Genomic DNA, 25,529 nt, shown 5'->3' on the forward strand with positions numbered 1-25,529 from the left:
TCACAGAACAACTAAGAGGAACTTGGAAAAATGATGGCATGTCAGGTTCACGCAGGAGAACTGGCCTGTTGGAGGTCCCTGGTATTGTAGTCAGGGTCCAAGAGGAGAGTTTTGGAGATAATGAGAGGGGAGAACCTGGAGGATGAAATCACACAGAGAGACAAAAGTTGAATAGTGTTGGGAGACAGAGGTCAAAATAAAGTGGGAGAGACAGATGGAATGGGAGCAAGTGTAAGACACAGCAGAGAAGAGATAAACTGAAAAATCTCCCAAGAAACAGAGATAAAAGTTGAGAGCGAAAAGTATGGAAAGGGCAAGAGTGAGAAGAAAATAAATACTAAGAATTGGGAAAAGTCAGGTAGATGTACAAAGACAACTATGTAGAGAAAAGAGTTGAAAGAGAATGGATGGAAAACAGGTTGAGAGTGAAAAGACAATAAAAGAGAGAGGAGCAGATCGGGACATTGTAGGCTTGAGGTAAGAGTGCTGGATATAAGCAACTTTGGGCACAAGTGTTGGCAACATTAGCTGTGAGTTTTCAGATTAAACTGTCCTTAACCATCGAAGTGGCACTTGTAAAATACTCACATTGCAATAGTCCTCTCTCTGAATATTCCAGTGATTCCTATGACCAAATCACCATCCTAGATTGCCTTCAGAGTACATTTATCCATGGACTCGAAGACCATGGTCTGCTAGATATCTACACGTGAATTCTTTCAAGAACCTTTAACTTGGCATTTCAGAACTAAAAGTAGCATCTTCGTCACTCAAGCTAGATCTAAACTCCTCTTCAGCATTCATGTCTCAGTGATGGATCCTTATTATCTCAGGTTTTCAAGTTGGAAGTCTAGGTGTCACCGTGACTGCTCTTGCCCTCAAATAAATGCCTGTTACTCATCCAGTATAGTAATTTCTCTTCTAGAATATCTCCAAGCTGTCCATCTGTCACACAACCAAGTCTTCAGACCTCTGCCATGGTTCTCAAAGCAACAGTCTTCTGTTCATGACCTTCCTCTAATCTTGCTTCCAACAAATGTGTTATTTGCACTTCAACTACATGGGACATTTGAAAATGAAAATTAGATTGTGTTATGTTCCAACTTTCTTAATACACTAAGGATTAAATAAATGTTTCTCTGAGTGACATCCAAGATCACCCATGATAAGCCCGTATCGATTTTCCCAGCCTCATCACCTGCCTCTTGCACTATTAATTCAATATAGTATAAATTTTTTCCCCCAGTAATTTTATTTTTTAAATTTGTATTTTATTTTATTTTTTAAAATTTTACTGAAATATAGTTGATTTACAATGTTGTGTTAGTTTCAAGTGTACAGCAAAGTGATTCAGTTATACATATATGTTCGTATATATGTATATATATTCTTTTTTTACATTCTCTTCCATTATACATTATTACAAGATATTACGTGTAGTTCCCCGTGCTACACAGTAGGTCCTTGTTGCTAATCTTTTTTTATATATAGTAGTGTGTATATGTTAATCCTAAACTCCAAATTTATCCCTCCCCCACCTCTCCTTTCGTAACCATATGTTTGTTTTCTATGTCTGTGTGTCTGTTTCTGTTTTTTAAGTAAGTTCATTTGTATCATTTTTTAAAATTCCACATGCGTATAAGCAATATCGTATGATATTTGTTTTTCTCTGTCTCGTTTACTCCCCCAATAATTTTAACTGTTAAATCTTTCATATCTGAGCCTTTTCATACATTTTCTGCCTTATTCAAAAGTGTTTTCACATTCTACGACCCTCCACTTAACCCCCGCACTCTGGTAAATCCTATTTAAAACATACTATTGCAGGGAGGCCTTTCTTTAGAGAAAGCTAGAAAGAAACAGTTGAAAGACAAAGGATAGGAGAGAAGGAGCAACATCAGAGAAACAAGGCAAAAGTTGCAGGAACAGAGAAAGAGACAGTCCAGGAGACACCAGCAGAAAGAAACAGAGGCAGAGATGGATAAAATGTAAAGAATCAAATGGAAAGGGAAGAAGTAGAAAGAGAATGTGGTATAAGAAAAGGAAACCACTAAAATCGGGAACTACCACTAAGATCAGGAACAAGACAAGGTTGCCCACTCTCACCACTATTATTCAACATAGTTTTGGAAGTTTTAGCCACAGAAATCAGAGAAGAAAGAGAAATAAAGGAATCCAAATCAGAAAAGAAGAAGTAAAGCTGTCACTGTTTGCAGATGACATGATACTATACATAGAGAATCCTAAAGATGCTACCAGAAAACTACTAGAGCTAATCAATGAATTTGGTAAAGTAGCAGGATACAAAACTGATGAACAGAAATCTCTGGCATTCCTATACACTAATGATGAAAAATCTGAAAGTGAGATTAAGAAAACACTCCCATTTATCACTGCAACAAAAAGAATAAAATATCTAGGAATAAACCTACCAAAGGAGACAAAAGACCCGTATGCAGAAAATTATAAGACACTGATGATAGAAATTAAAGATGATACAAATAGATGGAGAGATATACCATGTTCTTGGATTGGAAGAATCAACATTGTGAAAATGACTCTACTACCCAAAGCAATCTACAGATTCAATGCAATCCCTATCAAACTACCACTGGCATTTTTCACAGAACTAGAACAAAAAAAAATCTCACAGTCTGTATGGAAACACAAAAGACCCCGAATAGCCAAAGCAATCTTGAGAAAGAAAAACGGAGCTGCAGAAATACAGATCAATGGAACAGGATAGAAAGCCCAGAGATAAACCCACACACATATGTTCACCTTATCTTTGATAAAGGAGGCAAGAATATACAGTGGAGAAAAGACAGCCTCTTCAATAAGTGGTGCTGGGAAAACTGGACAGCTACATGTAAAAGAATGAAATTAGAACACTCCCTAACACCATACACAAAAATAAGCTCAAAATGGATTAAAGACCTAAATGTAAGACCAGACACTATTAAGCTCTTAGAGGAAAACATAGGCAGAACACTCCATGACATAAATCACAGCAAGACCCTTTTTGACCCACCTCCTAGAGAAATGGAAATAAAAACAAAAATAAACAAATGGGACCCAATGAAACTTAAAAGCTTTTGCCCAGCAAGGGAAACCATAAACAAGACGAAAAGACAACCCTCAGAATGGGAGGAAGTATTTGCAAGTGAAGCAACTGACAAAAGATTAATCTTCAAAACATACAAACAACTCAGGCAGCTCAATATTAAAAAAAAAACAACCCAATCCGAAAATGGGCAGAAGACCTAAGTAGACATTTCTCCAAAGAAGATATACAGATTGCCAACAAACACATGAACTTCATTAATCATTAGAGAAATGCAAATCAAAACTACAATGAGGTATCACCTCACACCAGTCAGAATGGCCATCATCAAAAAATCTACAAACAATAAATGCTGGAGAGGGTGTGGAGAAAACGGAACCCTCTTGCACTGTTGGTGGTAATGTAAATTGATACAGCCACTATAGAGAACAGTATGCAAGTTCCTTAAAAAACTAACAATAGAACTACCATACGACCCAGCAATCCCACTACTGGGCATATACCCTGAGAAAACCATCATTCAAAAAGAGTCATGTACCAGAATATTCATTGCAGCTCTATTTACAATAGCCAGGACATGGAAGCAACCTAAATGTCCATCAACAGATGAATGGATAAAGAAGATGTGGCACATATATATATACAATGGAATATTACTCAGCCATAAAAAGGAATGAAACTGAGTTATTTGTAGTGAGGTGGATGGACCTAGAGACTGTCATACAGAGTGAAGTAAGTCAGAAGGAGAAAAACAAATACCATATGCTAACACATATATATGGAATCTACAAAACAAAAGAAAAAAAATTGGTCAGAAGAACCTAGGGGCAAGAAGTGAATAAAGATGCAGACCTATTAGGGGATGGACTTGAGGATACAGGGAGTGGGAAGGGTAAGCTGGGACAAAGTGAGAGAGTGGCATGGATATATATACACTACCAAACATAAAATAGATAGCTAGTGGGAAGCAGCCGCATAGCACAGGGAGATCAGCTCGGTGCTTTGTGACCACCTAGAGGGGTGGGATAGGGAGAGTGGGAGGGAGGGAGATGCAAGAGGGAAGAGATATGGGGACATATGTATATGTATAACTGATTCACTTTGTTATAAAGCAGAAACTAACACACCATTGTAAAGCAGTTACACTCCAATAAAGATGTTAAAAAAAAAAAAAAGGAAAGGAAGATTTTCCCACCATGGATGAATTCCTCCGCCCCTAGTGAAAGCTGCTGAAGCGAAGTTAACCTTCAGGTCAGGTTATTTTGGGGAGTGGGGCCTTCCAGTTTCTCAGGATTTCTTGGTTTTCTAGTTATTTTCTTGCTGTGATTCCTCCTTGGTCATAAATTGAGATGTCTGTGGGATTTCATTGTTTACTGCAGGGAACAACCATGCCTGTTGGGAGACCTGTGTTGGAGAAGAGCCCCAGAGAGCTCTGAACTTCCCATCAAGATGTGAGTTGGGTAAGGATGGAGAGGGATTGCCAGCTGAGGGTGTCAGGTGGCTGAATTCAGAGCTGGTGTTTATTGATGCTTTTTACCCTGAGCACACTCCACAGTCAAAAGATCTAGCGTGTCTTGGAATCCCATGAGTCCATAATAACATAACAAATAACATCAATGTTCCTAAGTGCATTCTAGTAACAATATGCTGGAGAAAAGTGATGTCTCTCATAGCTATTAATAGTAAAGACTTGAATTTATACCGACCTGCCGTTTATCTTCTCTAAAGAATAAAAACTAAGTATTATTCTATTTGGTTATAATGCTATTATTTTGTGCCTAACTTTGGAAAACCCCCAAAAGAAACATGGTCCTTCAGATCAATTGCTCCCAAATCTAAAGTACAATTTTTTGTCAACTATTATTTATTACGTGACTGATTTTTCAAAGAAGTTTGGCAAACAAGATTTCATTCTTCTCTCCACAAAGTTATGGATATAACAGACAAAATGTTACTTATTCCTGTTTTACAGGTAAAGAAATAGAAGCACTGAAGTGTGTAAGGGTCTTTTAGCAGTCAAAGCAGTTAAACAAGCGAGGGTACCACCGTCCTCAATGACTTACTATGGTGACTATCGTGTGGGCTGCAGAGGGTCAGGGCAGCCAAGACTTAGGTACATATATATGATGGAATATTACTCGGCCATAAAAAGGAATGAAATTGGGTCATTTGTAGAGATGCGGATGGACCTAGAGTTTGTCATACAGAGTGAAGTAAGTCAGAAAGAGAAAAAACAAATATCATATATTAACAGATATATGTGGAATCTAGAAAAATGATACAGATGAACCTATTTGTAGGACAGGAGTAGAGACGCAGACATAGAGAAGGGACATGTGGACACAGGGGAGAGGAGAGGTGGGATGAATTGGGAGATTAGGATGGACATATATACACTACCCTGTGTAAAATAGATAGCTAGTATGAAGCTGCCATATTGCACAGGGAGCTCAGCTTGGTGCTCTATGATGACCTAGATGGGTGGGCTTGGGTGGGGGGAGGGAGGTCCAAGAGGGAGGGGATATATATCAGTATACATATATATGTATATCACTATCCATCTAGCTGATTCACTTTGTTGTACAGCAGAAGCCAACACAACAGTGTAAAGTAAGTATACCCCAATTTTAAACAAAAAAGAAAAAAGGAAAACTGACTCATGAGTAGGAAAACTGTCAAAGAACATTGAAGGGCAAAGAAGAAGAAGAAGACTGGGAGGGGGCTTCCCTGGTGGCGCAGTGGTTGAGAGTCCACCTGCCGATGCAGGGGACGCAGGTTCGTGCCCCGGTCTGGGAGGATCCCACGTGCCGCGGAGCGGCTGGGCCCGTGAGCCACAACTACTGAGCCTGCACGTCCGGAGCCTGTGCTCCGCAACAGGAGAGGCCACAGCAGCGAGAGGCCCCCGTACCGGAAAAAAAAAAAAAAAAGAAGACTGGGAGGGAAGCCCAGAGAGTAAAGGAGGTGTGTGATCCTTCATGGCACAAAAACAACCATGTGTGGGGACAGGAAAAAGAAGAGAAAGGTGACTGAGGGATAACGGGAAGGAGAAAAGTCAGAACAAGGCTCTGGTGGGTCTAAAGTGAGGTGTGTGGAGCAACAGTATCTTTTTCCCAAGGAGAAGTTCACCTGACCATTGAACACCAGAATTCAGCCTGAGTACCCTGAGGTCTGTACCTCATCACCATGTCTGGTTGGTCTTTTCTCCTTTTCTTTAGTTTCCTGTGAGCACAAAGCTCTTCAAAGGACAAACGGAGGCAATTCTGAAGAGATTCCCAAACTGCAAGCACATAATGGGGGAGTTAATATTGATTTAAGTGACCAGTTATCTCATTAATTTGTTTGCATGTCTGTATGCGAGGGACGTTTCCCTTCATTCCCCCAAACACAAACACACACTTTTCCTTAGGCTCTGGTTGCTTTCTTCAGGTATATGGGAGGCAAGGGGGAAAGCGGGGCTAAGGGCCTTAATGGAGGGGCTTCTGGGTAGAGAATTTAAGGGCACAGAATAATAAAAATGTGGATTGGGGCCACCACGTGGAGTTGCCTAAGTAGGTTCAATTTTATTTAGAAGTATATGGAATCTAAATACAACCAGATTGGGGTTTGGAGGAGAGAGATCATTTTAAACTTATGTCCCAGGATTGCATAGGATTAATGAAATACTATGTATAGGAGACACAAAGAGGAAGTGAGTTAAAAGAAAAAATAGGGATGGATTAAAGACCTAAATGTAAGGCCAGATACTATAAAACTCTTAGAGTAAAACTTAGGCAGAGCACTCTTTGACATAAATTGCAGCAAGAGCTTTTTTGATCCACCTCCTAGAGTAATGAAAATAAAAACAAAAATAAACAAATGGGACCTAATGAAACTTAAAAGCTTTTGCAAAGCAAAGGAAACCATAAAACAAAAAGTCAATCCTCAGAATGGGAGAAAATATTTGCAACCAAGTAACTGACAAGGGATTAATCTCCAAAATATACAAACAGTTCATGCAGCTCAATATCAGAAAAACAAACAACCCAATCAAAAGATGGGCAGAAGATCTAAATAGACATTTCTCCAAGATCTAAAGAAAACATACAGATGACCAAAAAGCACAAGAAGAGATGTTCAACATCACTAATTATTAGAGAAATGCAAATCAAAACTACAATTAGGTATTACCCCACACCCGTTAGAATGGCCATCATCAAAAAACCTACAAACCATAAATACTGGAGAGGGTGTGGAGAAAAGGAAACCCTCCTACACTGGTGGTGGGAATGTAAATTGGTACAGCCACTATGGAGATCAGTATGGAGTTTCCTTAAAAGAACTAAAAATAGAGCTACCATGTGATCCAGCAATCCCATTCCTGGGCATATATCTGGAGAAAACCATAATTCGAAGAGATACATGAACTACAGTGTTCATTGTAGCACTGTTTACAATAGCCAGGACATGGAAGCAACCTAAATATCCATTGATAGATGAATGGATAAAGAAGATGGTACATATATACAATGGAATATTACTCAACCATAAAAAAGAACGAAATAATGCCATTTGCAGCAACATAGATGGACCTAGAGATTGTCATACTGAGTGAAGTGAGTCAGACAGAGAAAGACAAATATCATATGATATCATTTATATGTGGAATCCCAAAAAATGGTACAAATGAACTTATTTATAAAACGGAGTCACAGATGTAGAAAACAAACTTATGGTTACCAAGGGGGAAAGTGGGGGTAAGGGACAGGAGTCCCCAAACCCTGGGATGCAGACCAGTACCGGTCCATGGCCTGTTTAGGAACTGGGTCGCACAGTAGGAGGTGAGCAGTAGGCGAGCCAGTGAAGCTTCATCTGCCTCTCCCCGTCACTTGCATTACCACCTAAACCATCCCCCAACCCCCACCCCCCGTCCATGGGAAAATTGTCTTCCACGAAACTGGTCCCTGGTGCCAAAAGGGTTGGGAACTGCTGATTTAGGAGATTGGGATTGACATATACTCACTACTATATATTAAATAAATAATTAATAAGAACCTACTGTGTAGCACAGGAAACTCTACTCAGTACTCTGTAATGACCTATATGGGAAAAGAGTCTAAAAAAGAGTGGATATATGTATATGTATAACTGATTCACTTTGCTGTACAGCAGAAACTGACACAACATTATACCTCAACTATACGCCAATAAAAATTAATTTAAAGGGGTGAGATAGGGAGGGTGGGAGGGAGACACAAGAGGGAGGAGATATGGGGACATATGTGTATGTATAGCTGAATCACTTTGTTATAACAGAAGCTAACACGCCATTGTCAAGTAATTATACTCCAATAAAGACATTAAAAATTAATTTTAAAAATTAAACATAATAAAATAGATAACTAACAATGACCTCCTGTGTAGCACAGGGAACTCTACTTAATACTCTGTAATGACCTATATGGGAAAAGAATCTAAAAAAGAGTGGATATATGTACATGTATAACTGATTCACTGTGCTGTACAGCAGAAACTAATACAACATTGTAAATCAACTATACTCTAATAAAAATTTTAAAAAATAAATAGACGTGGAATCAAAATAGAACCAGGTTAGAATGTGATATCAGGGAGGGGAGATCATTTTAAACCTGCTTTCCTCGAGGTTGTGCCAGGAACATGGGCATAGTGGGTATAATCGCAAAATAGAAAACTCACGTGAAAGGCATTTGAAACGAGCCTGCCAAGGGGAAGGAAGGATCCCTGCTCGTTTGTCAGTGGCAAAAGATGAGAACTTTGATGATTTGGGGAAGGAATATGTGAGAGGGACAAAATATACAGAAAGGCTGAAATTTTAATTTTTAGATTTAAATTTTAAGTTGAAACATTACAAACAGGAAGTTAAGAACTAGAGAGAACTGATAGAAGCAGGGAAATGAGCACCATAGAAAATAAGAGATCAACTCGATAATCAAACAAGGGACGGAGTTTAAAAGGTAGAGAATGTGACATTAGAGAAAGACCCAGAGAGGGAAAGTGCTAAGAAATAGAAAGACTGGAGGAAAGTATAACAGTTATACATAGAGAAAAAGATAAAGGAGAAGAGTAAAACATCTGTAGAGAGGGAACGCCATGCACAAGGATGGAGAAGATGGTTTGGGACATTGTAGGGACTGAAAGAAGAGTTGCTGCATGGCAGCAACTTCTAACACTAGGAGTTGAACATGTTAGCCATGCGTTTTCAGATTATGGTTCCTCCAGTTATCAGAGTGGCACCTGTAATATACTCAGAGGTAATGGGCCTCCCCTCAGCCATTCTTGTGTACTTCCATCTATAGCTTAATGATCCCCAAATCCCTAACTCTGGCCCCAACTTGCCTTGTAAGCTCATTCACCTAAGTGCCTGACTGTATCTGTACAGGGATCTGAGAGACATCTCCATTTGGATGGTTTTCAGGAACTTCAGTACAAGTCACTTCCATAGTTGCATGTACCATCTTTCTTGATGCCAGATCTGCCTCCTTTGCCCGTGTTCCCTATCTCAGTATGGAACGCTATTGTTCCCTTCTTTAGGTAGACACCTAGGGGTCACCGATGACTCTTTCCCCTCCCTCAACTCACACACGCCATCAATCATCCAGTTTAGTTAACTACACCTTTAACTTGTCTCTTACTCATCCATTTGCTGCCACACCCGACACAGAAGCCCTAGTCAGATCTCTCTTCTCTCTGGCACCAGAGCCAGAGCAACAAGACTCTATCTGGTCTCATACCTTCCCCCAGTCATCCTCCCACCATATCCATGCTCTCCAACTCAACTAGATGACCCTTTGAAAATGCAGGTTGGCTTATCTCACTTTCCTACCTTAAATCAGTAACTTTTTGTTGTCAGAAGGATTAAATCCTTCCCTATTTTCCTTCCCATGGCTCCAGCCTCATGTCTGCCTCTCCTGCAACGACTTCTGAAGTTTGTTTAAAACTTTGCAGTAATTTTAATTTTGATGACTTTTCCTCATCCGAGCCTTTGCACACACGACACCCCTGTGCTTGGAACAATTTTCTTGGTCCACTCCATTCTGCTCACTAATCTCGTGAAATCACATGGAAGTTACAGACCACCTCAGAGATACCTTTTCTAATTCCTAGTTCTAGAAAAAAAAAAACAGCATGAGAGACGGGGAGAAGACATAAAGCTCAGCATCAGGAAAAGAAGAGGGAGAGAAGGCAGGTGGGAACAGACATGGGAAAAGAAACAAATCAGGACACAGAGAAGTACCAAGAGATTCCACCAGCAAGATAGCGAGATAGCAATAGAAGAAGCAGAGATGTGTGGAAAGGGTGAGAGTGAGAAAGAGAACAGGGTTGGGAGACAAATGTGTACAGTCTCCATCGGATTATCGGATTGTGCAAGCCCCCTCTTACCTTCACGGAACCCTAAGACACAGGTATGCAAACTGTTGTAACTTCTATTTTATGGTTGGGGAAATGAAACAGAAGGGCGAGGAGGTTGTTTTTGCCAGGGCAAGGTAGAAAAGGGAGGGTGGGCACCAGCATCCTGGGTGTGTCACTGAGGGTGACAGATGTTTGTGAAGCCAGCTCACGGTCCGCGTGGGGTCATGTGGTCAGAAAAGGACGAGGAAACCCAAGGTGATCTGCAGGTTCCCAGGGAAGTGAACCAGGGTCCAAGAGAAGATTTAGTGAAGGAAAAATTAATGTTGGTGGAGAGGGAAAGGAAACCACCGAGAGATAGGGAGTATAGAAATGGACCCAACCACTTGGGCTTGAAGAGATCTAGAATAAGAAAGCTAGAAAGGTTAAGAGGAGAAGAGAGATACACTATCACTAAAAAACAAACAAACCAAAAAAAAAAAAACACCTCAAGACCTGAAGACAAGAGATGAGGAGAGAAACAGACAATCAAAGAGATGCACAGCTAGGAAACAGAGCTGTGTGGAGGTGGAACTGTGGGTGAGACACCGAGCAGGGGAGAGAAGAGGTGCAGATGGCAAAGCAGCAGAAGGAGATGGTGTGGCTCTCGGGAGCAGGGCTTGGAGCAGACATACGGCTTCCCGTCATGTTTGGCCTGAGCCAACCGAGGTCTGTTTCTGATCGCCCTCCGTGTGGTCCATCGTGTCCTTGTTTCTCTGCAGTGACCTGTTATCCCAAAGCTCCCCAACTGACGCACGAAGGAGAACCCAAGGAGGTGCTCAGCCTACTACCAGGAGAGGGAGAAGGTAATTATGATTTAAACTCCTCAATACATAGGAAAAGAACAAATCCCCCCTTCTCTCCTCTTGCCATTATCTTCTTCATATTCACATACATACACATGGAATTGTGTCGATTTTCTGTTTCGTTTTTTCCAAAACTGTGAGAGAGACTAAGGACAAAGGTGAGCTGAGCTGAGCGGGGAGAGCACCCCTGCGTGGCAAACGTAGGGAAACAGGATGTGCCAAAGCTAGGCTGGGGTCCCAAAGCAGAAGTACCTGGGTGACTTTCTTAAATGCATATAAAATCCAAATGTCAGCAGGTTATGGCAGTTGAGGCAAGGAGATCATTTTCAGCTTACTTCCGGAAGTACAAGCAACATGGAAGTAAGTTTTGTGAATGACTGATAAGCTTGCAGTTGAGAAAGGTCATGTGGGAGACTTAGAATAGAACTGATGAGGGAGGGCTCTCCAGCACTGTGGTCCATGTGAAAATGGAAGGACTTTTCTCAGTTTGGGAGAAGTGATCTGTGAGTATGAGGAAAATATATAAAATAAGGAAATTTTACAGGTATCTAGAAAGAGAAGACCCAGAGGAAAAGAGAAAAGGAGAAAATGGAAGACAAGGTAGAAAGGGAATTACCTCAATAAGAAATGAGATACAAAGATAAAAATTAGAGAAACTATATAGAGAGGCAAATAAATACCAAAAAAAAAGTGTAAGGAAGTGCAGAGAAACTATGTCGAGAAAGAGTTTTATCAGATCAATAAAGAGTGAAAACTGCTGTACAGGGAAGAGAGGAGAGAAATTGGGATCCTGGAACACTGAAGTATGCACATCAGACAGGAGCATCTTCCATCCCAGCAGTGAGTTTCCAAGTTAGGTTTGCCCCATGGAGAGAGTGGTGTCCATAACATAGAGTAATAATTCTCTCCCTGGCAGCCTCAGCTACTCTCCAGTAACAGAATGTGTCTCAAGCACATGCCTGCTAGGCAGACCCATCTTCCAAGGTCATCCATCTATGTAGGTACCTGAAGACATTTATCCCAGGGCCTTCTCCATTTGGATGTCTTTCAGGAACTGACACTTCCCAAATTGAAACCAACATCTTCTTCCGTGAAACTGGAATGTCCTTTTCTTACAGAGTTTGCTGTCTCAGTAAATGGAACTTGAATGTCCCATTTTCTCTTGCTCCCATCTTGCCCATTTTCTCCACTTTAGCACAATTTTTATTTGCAAGATGGAAATCAGATCATATTACTTTCCCACTTAAACGTGGTGACCTTTGTTGTCCAAACATTTAGATCCGTTATCCTTCCTGTCTTTCTGTGCCTTCCATTCATTGTGCGACCCTTGCCGATTTCTTCTTCCTCATCTCTAATGATAGTCTAAATATTTTCAGTGATTGCAATGTTCTGATCTTTCTTTTATATGAGGGGTTTGGAAAAATTTTCCCCTGTGGTTGGTGGTGTCGCCTTGGTCCACTCTATTTCTTATCTCATTCCCTGATCAGGTTATATTGTACTATTTTAGGGATGCGTCTCCTAACACTGACCATGAGAAAGGGAGCAAGGGGGAAAATTGGGATGGGGAAAGGTGATAAAGAGCAGTGTCAAGGCGGCAAGAGAAAAAGAGACAGGAGCAGAGGAGACAGAAACACACCAAGACAAAGAGAAACATCTAGAGATGCTGGCAGAAGGAAACAAGGGCAGAGACAGAAAAATATGCAGAGGCAATGGGGAAGGGGAAGAAGTAGAAAGAGAATTAGGTGTACGGGGAGTGTGGGAGAAGGTGGATGGTTCTCAGCCTCCGGTGGTAGTGATGGGAGGGAGTTAACCTGCAGGCCAGGAGAACCCCAAGGGCAGACCAAGATGGTCTAGGATAGAGACAGTCCCACCCATGAGATAATTGAGCTTCCCATGTCTTCAGTATGAGTTTTCTTGCCATGATTTCCCCCTGCTGTGTACTGAGACCTCTGAGGGATTTCATTCCTTTCTGCAGAGGACAGCAATGCCTCTTGGGACGTCTTTGACAAAGAAGAGCCCCAGGAAGCCTCGAGCTCCCCAGCAAGATGTGGGCCAGGGAAGGAAGGGGGGATTGCCAGCCCTGAGCTTCAGGGTTTCAGATGTCTGAATTCAGAGCTGAACAGCCTGACCCTTGTTAGAATAGATGTGTTCCCTCTTCATGTTGTAGTAGATCAGTCCTAAAGAAGGACAGAGTGTTTTTTTTCCTCCACAATCTTTATGTTTATTTACACTAAAGACTCAGTATTGTGATTTTAACCCCTGACCACCTTTTATTTTCTATAAGGGGTAAAAGATAAGCATTTACCTAGTGTTTAATAATAATATTATATTGTCATAACCTTGGATAGGCTTCCAAAGAAACATGGTCCTTGAGATCTACTTGTCAGAAATTAAGATCAGTGACTCTAAGGCCCAAATGACATTTTTTGCCACATTTTCTTCATCAGGTTATTGGAGTATATAGTACTTTATTCTTTTCAAAGTACTTTGGCAAGTAAGATTTCCTCACAAAACTTTAGGACTTAGCCAGGGAAACAGTTATTATCCTTCCTTAGAGATAAGAATATGGAAGCACAGAAAAAGGATACTTGTTTTTCCCTGAGATCAAAGCAGCAGGAAGGGCAGAGATACCTGTGTCCTGAGTATCTCATTGCAGGTGGTGGCTATGTGAGGCTTGTAGCAAGTCAATGTCCAAAGGGAGACCTGCAGGATCCCAAGGGCAATAGAACAGAGCCTGAACCAGAGAGCCTTCCACTTCTCAAATAAAGAATGTCAGGGCTTCCCTGGTGGCGCAGTGGTTGAGAATCCACCTGCTGATGCAGGGGACACGGGTTCGTGCCCCGGCCCGGGAAGATCCCACATGCCGCGGAGCGGCTGGGCCCGTCAGCCATGGCCGCTGAGCCTGCGCTTCCAGAGCCTGTGCTCCGCAACGGGAGAGGCCACAACAGTGAGAGCCCCGCGTACCACCAAAAAAAAAAAAAAACTGTCAGTAGGGAGAGTAAGAGATCAAGATCATCGCTGAGGATAAAAAGTAAAAATAGAAGACGTCAGGGGGATCAGAGCCCACAAAATCAAAGGAGCACAATTATTCTCCTAGTGCAGAAGCAGAAATGTTTAGAGACACGTCTGTAGATAGGAAACTGAGAAGCAGAGGGTAGGAGAATGAGGTTAATGAGGTGGAAACAGGCAGAACAGGGCTTAGTTGGATCTCGGGTGTGGTCCTTGGAGCAGATGTCCCTCTTCCCAAAGGGCAGCTCACTTGTGATCTGAGCATCCTGGCTCAGCTCATTTTCTTATTTCTCTCTAGTGTCCTGTGATCCTGAAGCTTCCCAAATGACCAACGAAGAAGAACCAGAGGAGCTGCCTAGTCAACCCCTATGTGATGGAGGAGGTAATTGTGATTTCAACTCCCAAATTGAATCTTTGTTTTTCTGTCTGCAGAGAGGAAAATCTCCATCTTTCTTCTCCCTTCCTACCCTGCTCCCTTTCACATACCCATACAGAAGAAATATGTAGAGCCAACTGGAAAGGATGAAAAAGACAGAGAAAATTAGTGTATAAGAAGGGAGTGAGATGGGTAGAGTGTTTTCAGCCTCTGATGAGACTGACGGGAGCCATGTTGACCTCTAGATCAGGTGAGCTCAAAGGCAGGAGGGTCTAAGGGCAAGGACATGCCCATCTTGGAGATACTTGAGCCGCTCTGGTCTTTCTGGTTGTCTCTGGGAGAGTTTTCCTACTATGGTTTCCATTGGTCATACACTGGGATTCCAAGAGATTTCATTCTATTTATCAGAAGGAAGCAGTACCTGTTCAGAAATGTGTGATGAAGAAGAACCCCAGGAATCCTTGAGCTCACTACCAAAAGGTGGAACAGGTGAGAGAGAGAAGGACTGTCTGGGCTGCAGGGTGTCAGGAGGATGGTGTTTCCTGATGGATTTTACTCCAGGAATACTCCACAATGAAAGTTCCCGTTAATTCTCAAATATCATTCTTCACGTTTACCTTGGCTCTTTGGCTCTTGTACCTTGCAAGGGACAAGAAACCTTGAGCAACTCCATAATTAGGAGATCATGTTGTTTGATTGTAGGTATCCATATATTCAGTTGTACTAGATAGAATTCCACATAGGAGAAAGAACACAGAAGCTGCACAAAAATTTGATTAACTTTAGTGGAACTGTTAGTACGTTATCTCTAGCTATTTATTATCTCCCAAGAATATTTATATTCACCTCTTCCAGCACAGAAACATAATCTTTCATTTGTGTATTAACTACAGAGAGTTGATTTATTGGTTAAGTTGGTGTAATGTACTTTAAATCATCATAAACTGTTTCTTTGCCCAAACGTTTGAACTTTTGATCTTATTATAGGAATAAGTCATGACTTCAAATGTTTGAGGTTCTTTGGGGGTTTTAGTTGTTTCCTGTTCCATGGACAACGCTCAGAGATGACGTACAGTTGGGTTTAAGCTGATTTGGATAATTAGGTGGAGTCATGGTCTTTATATAGTTTGTAGCATCCTTGCCCTGAATGCCCATCAAAAGCTGTCAGCCTGATATTTCTTAATGCAATTTATCCTCAATTCAAATTTATTTTAGAAGCATAATTACGAGTAAAGCCATTCGTTTTTTCCAGGAGTTGGCTTGGGATGATGACATATTCAAAAATTCTTCAAATTGCCTCTACTAGAAATATTTTAGAAGAAATGAATTATAAAGTTAGAGTGGTGATCGTCCTAAGTGAAGTCAGTCTTGGAATGTTATTATTAGTAGTAACATTGTGGGGAGGTCAGAGGCTTCAAACATTAAACCAGTAAATAGAAAAACTAAAGTTGTAAGGATAAAGGATAAAAATATGAAGGAGAATGTGACAATCAGTGTGACAAGCTAGGCATCCAGGAAAACCTTATTCTGATGATCTTGAGTGGAAGCAGTTCTACTTCATGGACTTATCTGCATGTTCTGGGGATCTTTGGGTAGTAAAAAGACATTAAATAATCCACTTGATATCTGTTTTTATAGGGGTACCTGAAGAGATTGATAATCTGTTTGTTTCCACAGCATTCAGAAGTTATGATCTACTCCAAATGCATAATGGCTTTCAGTTTGACAATTTGACATGTCCTAAAGAAGGCTCTATGTTCAGTTACTTGAGACAATTTTGCTTTCTGTAAGGGAATGAACTGTACAAGGGAGTCTGGAACAGCCATTGCATAACCAGCCTGGTATTTCATTCTACTTTATTTTCTTTTGTCTCATTTAATTATATTTTTATTTTAGAGATAAAACTTATCACCAAACAATATTAAGTCAGGATTTAGTAAGGAAGTATCTAAACTATCTCTTCTGGAAGTGGACATTAGAAACTAAATCCTAGGATTCTCCTTCCTTGAGTAAGAATATTACTCTATAACACACACACACACACACACACACACACACACACACACATATATGATATTTTCTTTATCTATTTATCTATTGATAAACACTTAGGTTGTTCCCATGTCTTTGGCTGTTGTTTAAATAATGCTGCAATGAACATTAGGGTGCAGATTTTGTTTCCTTTGGATTATATATCCAGGAGTGGAATTGCTAGAACATATGGTAGTTCTATTTTTAGTTTTTTGAGGAAACTCTGTGCTGTTTGCCACAGTGGCTGCACCAATTTACATCCCACCAACAGTGCTGAAGGGTTCCCTTTGCTCCACATTCTCACCAACATTTGTTATTGCTTGTGTTGACAATCTCCTTTTCTTAAACATCAACTCTGCCATACAACGTAACCTAAAAATGGGGGTAATGTCTTACGATATTCATGGTCCCTGGGGTTTAGGAACAAATCTTGGGAGGTCATTTTAGAATTCTACCTATGACAATGAAGCTTGAGTAAATCTCCAGAAAATAACTATCCAGACGAGCCATTGATTTTCCCAAGCAAATAATATAGGCTATCAGACAAATTAAAACACCAAAGAAAGCTGAGCATAAGTGTGTTAAAGAAAAGAATTTGACCTTAGAAAAGACTATAGTAATTGGCTTAAGCACTACAGGGAAGTGAGGTATACACCTATTTTGTTTATTTCCTGCGTATCTTGAATATGCATAGTATAGGCATACTGATGTTCAGATTAACTATAAAGTGATCATGTGTAGGAGAATTTTCCAGGAATTCTAAGGTTAGCCCTCCTTAGTACACTTAATATGTAGTTTCATTTGCAGAATAGAGCCCTACCTATTAAATTTTTAGGAGTTTCTTAGAGAAAAGAAAGGACTGTTTGTTACATAAGGGTCTGAATATAGCAGTTATTGGTTGGCACATGGACCTACTCTTGGTCATTTTTTTCAGTCCTTTCAGAGAAATATCAAATGAGTCATTTACTTTTGACATGCCAAAAGTTCCCCACTGAAAGACATCTTTTGTGAAAATTTACCATTTATTAAGTGCAAGTGAGAATCACACTGAGAGAACAGAGAGGAAGTGAAAGTTCTGCCAGTGTGAGATTGTGACTTTGGCAAAGACAAGCCCATGACATAGAGTCATAAGTATGAATGGTGTCCTGAAAATGGAGTATTGCGCTCATCAGTCAAGCAGAAACTAAAAAGAAGGCATATGATCAATTATATGATAACAGTTATGTACTAAACAAAAGGATTTTCTTTCAAAAATTAATATGATGTCAAGTATCCTCATGAAAGTTTTGGTGAGGGACCCAAGACGAAATGTGACAAAATATATTTGTACAAATTATCTACTTTTTAATGGACTCCCATCTATTAATTAATCTTTGGGGCTAGCTTGGATTGGGGATTTATCAATTCTATGCCTCTATCTGTTTGCTTTGGATCACTATCTTATAATCAAGAAGCACAGGAAAATCAGGAACAGACAAACACACATGAGACAAGACTTTTAAAAAAGTAGACAAAAGAAAAGTGAGAGTAAATGAAGTAATGGAAGAATAAGCACATGAACAGAAGAACATTTGCTAAATGCTGTCCCGCCAAACCAAAATGTCTACTTACTTTGTATCTAATTGCATACACGTCTTTAAATAATAAAATATATTCAGAAATAAAACTTCAATGAAACAACTCAGAGCTCAAGTTGTTCTTGAGATGGAGTCACTTGGCAGTGGATCAGGAAGACAGTCTGAGTTGTGCACAAGAAGCTGGGGTTTTGGACCAACAGCTGTTTGTCCAAGGGTCCCACAAGACACCCCTAAGCAAGAGTCCTCAAGATGATCATGGTGGGAGCACCATTTGTGAAGGAAGAGTGGCCACTGTGCAATATTTGAAGCTAAAGCTGGATTTATTGCTTGCTAAGCAAGACACATGGTAGGAGGAAGCACTGTACACAGTTTTTTAAATAAAGGAAACTGCTGATTTTACTTATCTTTTAATTAATTTTTATTGGATTATAGTTGATTTACAATGTTGTGTTTTTATTTACGATTTTGGGAAGCATATAGTTCAGGGACTGCAGACTTTCAGAAACAGGAGTGTTTATAAATTGGTTAGCATTTAGCCATACACATAGGCTTTCTGAAGTGTGTCTGTTGCTGACTGGCTGATTTTCGGAAGTGTAAGGCTGCCACTGATTAGCTGACTTTAGATGTGGTTAGTGATGCAAGCAGTCATTGGCCAATTGGGATGAATTTAAAACTGGTTCTGGCAATTACTTTTTGCAACTTTCAAAGGACAGTCAGCTTTTCCTAGAAGGATAAGATCCTTTTATTTTATTCTTAGGGATAAAAGTAGAAAAATGAAAGTAGAGAAAGCAGAATGAGGTTCAAAAGATGGGAAAAACATGGCTCTGTTGGGTCTCAGGTGTGATTATTGGAGCAGATATTCTTTTTCCCAGAAAGCAGTTCATTGTTTTTTTTTTCTTTTTCTTTTCTTTTTTTTTTTTTTAAAAATCTTTATTGGAGTATAATTGCTTTACAATGTTGTGTTAGTTTCTGCTGTATAACAAAGTGAATCAGCTATATGTATACATATATCCCCATATGTCCTCCTTCTTGTGTCTCCCTCCCACTCTCCCTATCCCACCCCTCTAGGTGATCACAAAGCACCGAGCTGATCTCCCTGTGCTATGCGGCTGCTTCCCACTAGCTATTTATTTTACATTTGGTAGTGTATATATGTCAGTGCAACTCTATCACTTTGTCCCATCTTAACTGTCCCCCTCCCTGTGTCCTCAAGTCCATTCTCTGTGTCTGCATCTTTATTCCTGTCCTGCCCCTAGGTTCATCAGAACCTTTTTTTTTTTAAGATTCCATATATATGTGTTAGCGTATGGTATTTGTTTTTCTCTTTCTGACTTACTTCACTCTGTGTGACAGTCTGTAGGTCCATCCACCTCACTACAAATAACTCAGTTTTGTTTCTTTTTATGGCTAATATTCCACTGTATATATGTGCCACAACTTCTTTATCCATTCATCTGTCGATGGACACTTAGGTTGCTTCCATGTCCTGGCTATTGTAAATAGTGCTGCAGTGAACATTGTGGTACATGTCACTTTTTGAATGATTGTTGTCTCAGGGCATATGCCCAGTAGTGGGATTGCTGGGTCGTATGGTAGTTCTATTTTTAGTTTGTTTAGGAACCTGCATACTGTACTCCATAGTGGCTGTATCAATTTACATTCCCACCAACAGTGCAAGAGGGTTCCCTTTTCTCCACACTCTCTCCAGCGTGTATTGTTGGTAGATTTTTTTTATTATGGCCATCTCACCAGTGTGAGGTGATACCTCATTGTGGTTTTGATTTGCATTTCTCTAATGATTAGTGATGTTGAGCATCCTTTCATGTGTTTGTTGGGAATCTGTATATCTTCTTTGGAGAAATGTCTATTTAGTTCTTCTGCCCATTTTTGGATTGGGTTGTTTGTTTTTTTAATACTGAGCTGCATGAGCTGCTTGTATACTTTGGAGATTAATCCTTTGTCATTTGCTTCGTTTGCAAATATTTTCTTCTATTCTGAGGGCTGCTTTCTTCTTATTTATGGTTTCATTTTAAGTTTCATTAGGTCCCATATGTTTATTTTTGTCTTTATTTCCATTTCTCTAAGAGGTGAGTCAAAAAGGATCTCCCTGTGATTTATGTCAGAGTGTTCTTCCTATGTTTTCCTCTAAGAGTTTGATAGTGTCTGGCCTTACATTTAGGTCTTTAATCCATTTTGAGCTTATTTTTTGTGTGGTGTTAGGGAGTGTTCTAATTTCATACTTTTACATGTAGCTGTCCAGTTTTCCCAGCACCACTTATTGAAGAGGCTGTCTTTTCTCCACTGTATATTCTTCCCTCCTTTATCAAAGATAAGGTGACCATATGTGTGTGAGTTTATCTCTGGGCTTTCTATCCTGTTCCATTGATCTATATTTCTGTTTTTGTGCCAGTACCATACTGTCTTGATTACTGTAGCCTTGTAGTATAGTCTGAAGTCAGGGAGCCTGATTCCTCCAGCTCCATTTTTCGTTCTCAAGATTGCTTTGGCTATTCGGGGTCTTTTGTGTTTCCATACAAATTGTGAAATTTTTTGTTCTATTTCTGTAAAAAATGTCAGTGGTAATTTGATAGGGATCGCATTGAATCTGTAGATTGCTTTGGGTAGTATTGTCATTTTCACAATATTGATTCTTCCAATCCAGGAACATGGTATATCTCTCCATATGTTTGTATCATCTTTAATTTCTTTCATCAGTGTCTTATAGTTTTCTGCATACAGGTCTTTCATCTCCTTAGGTAGGTTTATTCCTACATGCTTTATTCTTTTTGCTGCAATGGTAAATGGGAGTGTTTCCTTAATTTCTCTTTCAGGTTTTTCATCATTAGGGTATAGCAATGCAAGAGATTTCCATGCATTAATTTTGTATCCTGCTACTTTACCAAATTCATTGATTAGCTCTGGTAGTTTTCTGGTAGCCTCTTTAGGATTCTCTATGTATAGTATCATGTCATCTGCCAACAGTGAGAGTTTTACTTCTTCTTTTCTGATTTCTATTCCTTTTACTTCTTTTTCTTCTCTGATTGCTGTGGCTAAAACTTCCAAAACTATGTTGAATAATAGTGGTGAGAGTGGGCACCCTTGTCTTGTTCCTGATCTTAGAGGAGATGGTTTCAGTTTTTCACCATTGAGAATGATGTTGGCTGTGGGTTTGTCATATATGGCCTTTATTATGTTGAGGTAAGTTCCCTCTATGCTTACTTTCTGGATGGTTTTTTATCATAAGTGGGTGTTGAATTTTTTCAAAAGCTTTTTCTGCATCTATTGAGATTATCATGTGGTTTTTATTCTTCAGTTTGTTAATATGGTGTATCACATTGATTGATTTGCATATATTGAAGAATCCTTGCATTCCTGGGATAAACCCCACTTGATCACAGTGTATTATCATTTTAATGTGCTGTTGGATTCTGTTTGCTAGTATTTTGTTGAGGATTTTTGCATCTATGTTCATCAGTAATATTGGCCTCTAGTTTTCTATCCTTGTGACATCTTTGTCTGGTTTTGGTATCAGGGTGATGGTGGCCTCCTACAATGAGTTTTGGAGTATTCCTCCCTCTGTTATATTTTGGAAGAGTTTGAGAAAGATATGTTTTAGCTCTTCTCTAAATGTTTCATAGAATTCTCCTGTGAAGCCATCTGGTCCTGGGCTTTTGTTTGTTGGAAGATTTTTAATCACAGTTTCAATTTCAGTGCTTGTGATTGGTCTGTTTATATTTTCTGTTTCTTCCTAGTTCAGTCTCAGAAGGTTGTGCTTTTCTAAGAATTTGTCCATTTCTTCCAGGTTGTCCATTTTATTGGCATATAGTTGCTTGTAGTAATCTCTCATGATCCTTTGTATTTCTGCAGTGTCAGTTGTTATGTCTCCTTTTTCATTTCTAATTCTGTTGATTTGAGTCTTCTTCCTTTTTTCTAGATGACTCTGGCTAATGGTTTATCAATTTTGTTTATCTTCTCAAAGAACCAGCTCTTAGTTTTATTGATCTTTGCTATTGTTTCCTTCATTTCTTTTTCATTTATTTCTGATATGATCTTTATGATTTCTTTGCTTCTGCTAAATTTGGGGGTTTTTTGTTCTCCTTTCTCTAATTGCTTTAGGTGTAGGTTAGGTTGTTTATTTGAGATTTTTCTTATTTCTTGAGGTAGTATAGTATTGCTATAAACTTCCCTCTTAGAACTGCTTTTGCTGCATCCCATAGGTTTTATCATGTTTTCATTATCATTTGTTTCTAGGTATTTTTAAATTTCCTCTTTGATTTCTTCAGTGATCTCTTGGTTACTTAATAGTGTATTGTTTAGCCTCCATGTGTTTGTTTTTTTTACAGATTTTTTCCTGTAATTGATATCTAGTCTCATAGCACTGTGGTCATAAAAGATACTTGATACAATTTCAATTTTCTAAAATTTACCAAGGCTTGACTTGTGTCCCAGGATATGATCTATCCTAGAGAATGTCCCACAAGCACTTGAGAAGAAAGTGTATTCTGGTTTTTTTGGATGAAATTTCCTGTAAATATCAATTAAGTCCACCTTGTTTAATGCGTCATTTAAAGCTTGTGTTTCCTTATTTATTTTCACTTTGGATGCTCTGTCCATTGGTGAAAGTGGGCTGTTAAAGTCCCCTGCTATTATTGTGTTACTGTTGATTTCCCCTTTTATGGCTGTTAGCATTTGCCTTATGTATTCCAGTGCTCCTATGTTGGGTGTGTAAATATTTACAATTGTTATATCTTCTTCTTGGATTGATCCCTTGATCATTATGTAGTGTCTTTCTTTGTCTCTTGTAATAGTCTTTATCTTAAAGTCTATCTTGTCTGATATGAGAATTGCTACTCCAGCTTTCTTTTGATTTCCATTTGCATGGAATATCTTTTTCCATCCCCTCACTTTCAGTCTGTATGTGTCCCTAGGTCTGAAGTGGGTCTCTTGTAGACAGCATATATATGGGTCTTGTTTTTGTATCCATTCAGCCAGTCTATGTCTTTTGGCTGGAGCATTTAATCCATTTACATTTAAGGTAATTATTGATATGTATGTTCCTATTACCATTTTCTTAATTGTTTTGGGTTTGTTTTTGTAGGTCTTTTCCTTCTCTTGTGTTTCTTACCTAGAGAAGTTCCTTTAGCATTTGTTGTAAAGCTGGTTTGGTGGCGCTGAATTCTCTTAGCTTTTGCTTGTCTGTAACGATTTTAATTTCTCCATCAAATCTGAATGAGATCCTTGCTGGGTCGAGTAATCTTGGTTGTAGGTTTTTTTCCTTCATCACTTTAAATATGTCCTGCCACTCCCTTCTGGCTTGCAGAGTTTCTCCTGTAAGATCAGCTGTCAACCTTATAGGGATTCCCTTGTATGTTATTTGTTGGTTTTCCCTTTTTGCTTTTAATATTTTTTTCTTTGTATTTAATTTTTGATTGACAGCATATGTGTCTTGGCATGTTTCTCCTTGGATTTATGCTGTATGGGACTCTGCGCTTCCTGGACTTGACTGACTCTTTCCTTTCCTATGTTAGGGAAGTTTTCAACTATAATCTCTTCAAATATTTTCTCAGTCCCTTTCTTTCTCTCTTCTTCTGAGACCCCTATAATTCGAATGTTGGTATGTTTAACATTGTCCCAGAGGTCTCTGAGACTGTGCTCAGTTCTTTTCATTCTTTTTTTCTTTATTCCGCTCTGTGGTAGTTACTTCCACTATTTTATCTTCCAGGTCATTTATCCGTTCTTCTCCCTCAGTTATTCTGCTATTGATTGCTTCTAGAGAATTTTAAATTTCATGTATTTTGTTGTTCATCATTGTTTGTTTTTTCTTTAGTTCTTCTTGGTCCTTGTTAAGTGTATCTTGTATTTCCTCCATTCTATTTCCAAGGTTTTGGATCATCTTTTCCAAGATTTTGGATAATCTTTATTTCTGAGATTTTGGATCATTCATTACTCTGAATTCTTTTTCAGATAGACTACCTATTTCCTCTTCATTTGTTTGGTTTGGTGGGTTTTTACCTTGCTCCTTCATCTGTTGTGTGTTTCTCTGTCTTCTCATTTTGTTTAACTTACTGTGTTTGGGGTCTCCTTTTCGCAGGCTGCAGGTTCGTAGTTCCCATTATTTTTGGTGTCCGTCCCCAGTGGGTAAGGTTGGTTCAGGGGTCTGTGCAGGCTTCCTGGTAGAGGGGACTTGTGCCTGTGTTCTAGTGGGTGGGGCTGGATCTTGTCTTTCTGGTGGGCAGAGCCGTGTCTGGTGGTGTGTTTTGGGATGTCTGTGAACTTAGTAAGATTTTAGGCAGCCTCTCTATTAGTCGATGGAGTTGTGTTCCTGTCTTGCTAGTTGTTTGGCATGGGCTGTCTAGCACTGGAGCTAGAAAGCAGTTCATTTTAGTTCAGAATATTAGTGTGCATTATGAGAGCCCCAGGAATTCTTCCCTAATCACTATCTTAGGATCTGTGGATGGTAATTTTCCTGTTTCTCTTTAGTATCTGGCAAACTAGAAGCTCTCCAAATGAATACAGAAGGAGATTCTGAAGAGCTAACTTCTAGCCCACTATCTTATGATGGACACAGTAATTATGAATTAAGAAAAAAAACTGAAACAAAGTTCTGGTAAAGAGAAAAGGATGAGAAAGGGGAAAAGGGAAACTTAAAGGAAGAGTCAGGCATAGGGAGGATCAATGAAAGATTTCAGAGGAAGTAGAAAAAGTGGGATCAACAAGGGTTCAGAAAAGAGGATCACTAGGGAAATGAAAAGTCTTCATAATTCACAATTTTGGCCCAGGAGCAGAGCTACCAACATCTGGAAATGAGAAGTGTTCCTGTGTTATGTGTTTCTCAAAAGATGTGCCAGGAGGACCAGAAGGAAGTACTGAAAGTAAAGAAGCTAGTGACAAGATGGGTAAGGCTACCTGAGTGTGGTGAGATGGGGGTGGCTCCACTGGTAACACAGACGCAGGTTGGGTGGTGGCAGGTGGTCCAATCCATCCCAGTATCCTGATCTCTGCATTTGCTTGACCTGATCCTTTTGGGAATAACAGGGAAGCAAGAGATCATTATAAAATTGTGTTTAAGGGATGGCCCATGTTGATTATATATGGATGATATAGTAGAAATACACTTTTAAAAATGGAAGTATATTGTTTATTACATCAGTATATTACTAATAAAGCCTTGTGATTTGCAATGTTTTCTATCCCTGTCACCCAAGAAAGTCAAGTGTATGTCCACTAGTAGATAATAGTGTCATTTTGTCACAACCTTAGAA

The 25,529-nt window shown here is 39.5% G+C and overlaps 1 protein-coding gene across 12 annotated transcripts in view; it reads left to right on the forward strand.

Annotated features, from left to right (window-relative positions):
* LOC131750527 (nuclear body protein SP140-like protein) overlaps positions 1–25,529 on the forward strand; it is a 76,206-nt gene that overhangs the window by 21,891 nt on the left and 28,786 nt on the right. For 4 of the 12 annotated variants that reach the window (XM_067027137.1, XM_067027141.1, XM_067027143.1 and 1 more), the window contains exons 7-11: positions 4,444–4,524; positions 11,191–11,274; positions 14,582–14,665; positions 15,068–15,148; positions 25,047–25,163. In XM_067027137.1, coding sequence (XP_066883238.1) covers positions 4,444–4,524; positions 11,191–11,274; positions 14,582–14,665; positions 15,068–15,148; positions 25,047–25,163 — 447 coding nt within the window. The remainder of the gene's footprint in view (positions 1–4,443; positions 4,525–11,190; positions 11,275–14,581; positions 14,666–15,067; positions 15,149–25,046; positions 25,164–25,529) is intronic. The other 8 variants (XM_067027138.1, XM_067027142.1, XM_067027139.1 and 5 more) reach the window with 7 other exon arrangements.

The sequence above is a fragment of the Kogia breviceps genome, chromosome 2 (genome assembly GCF_026419965.1).
Source record: "Kogia breviceps isolate mKogBre1 chromosome 2, mKogBre1 haplotype 1, whole genome shotgun sequence".
In the NCBI taxonomy this organism is placed as follows: Eukaryota; Metazoa; Chordata; class Mammalia; order Artiodactyla; family Physeteridae; genus Kogia; species Kogia breviceps.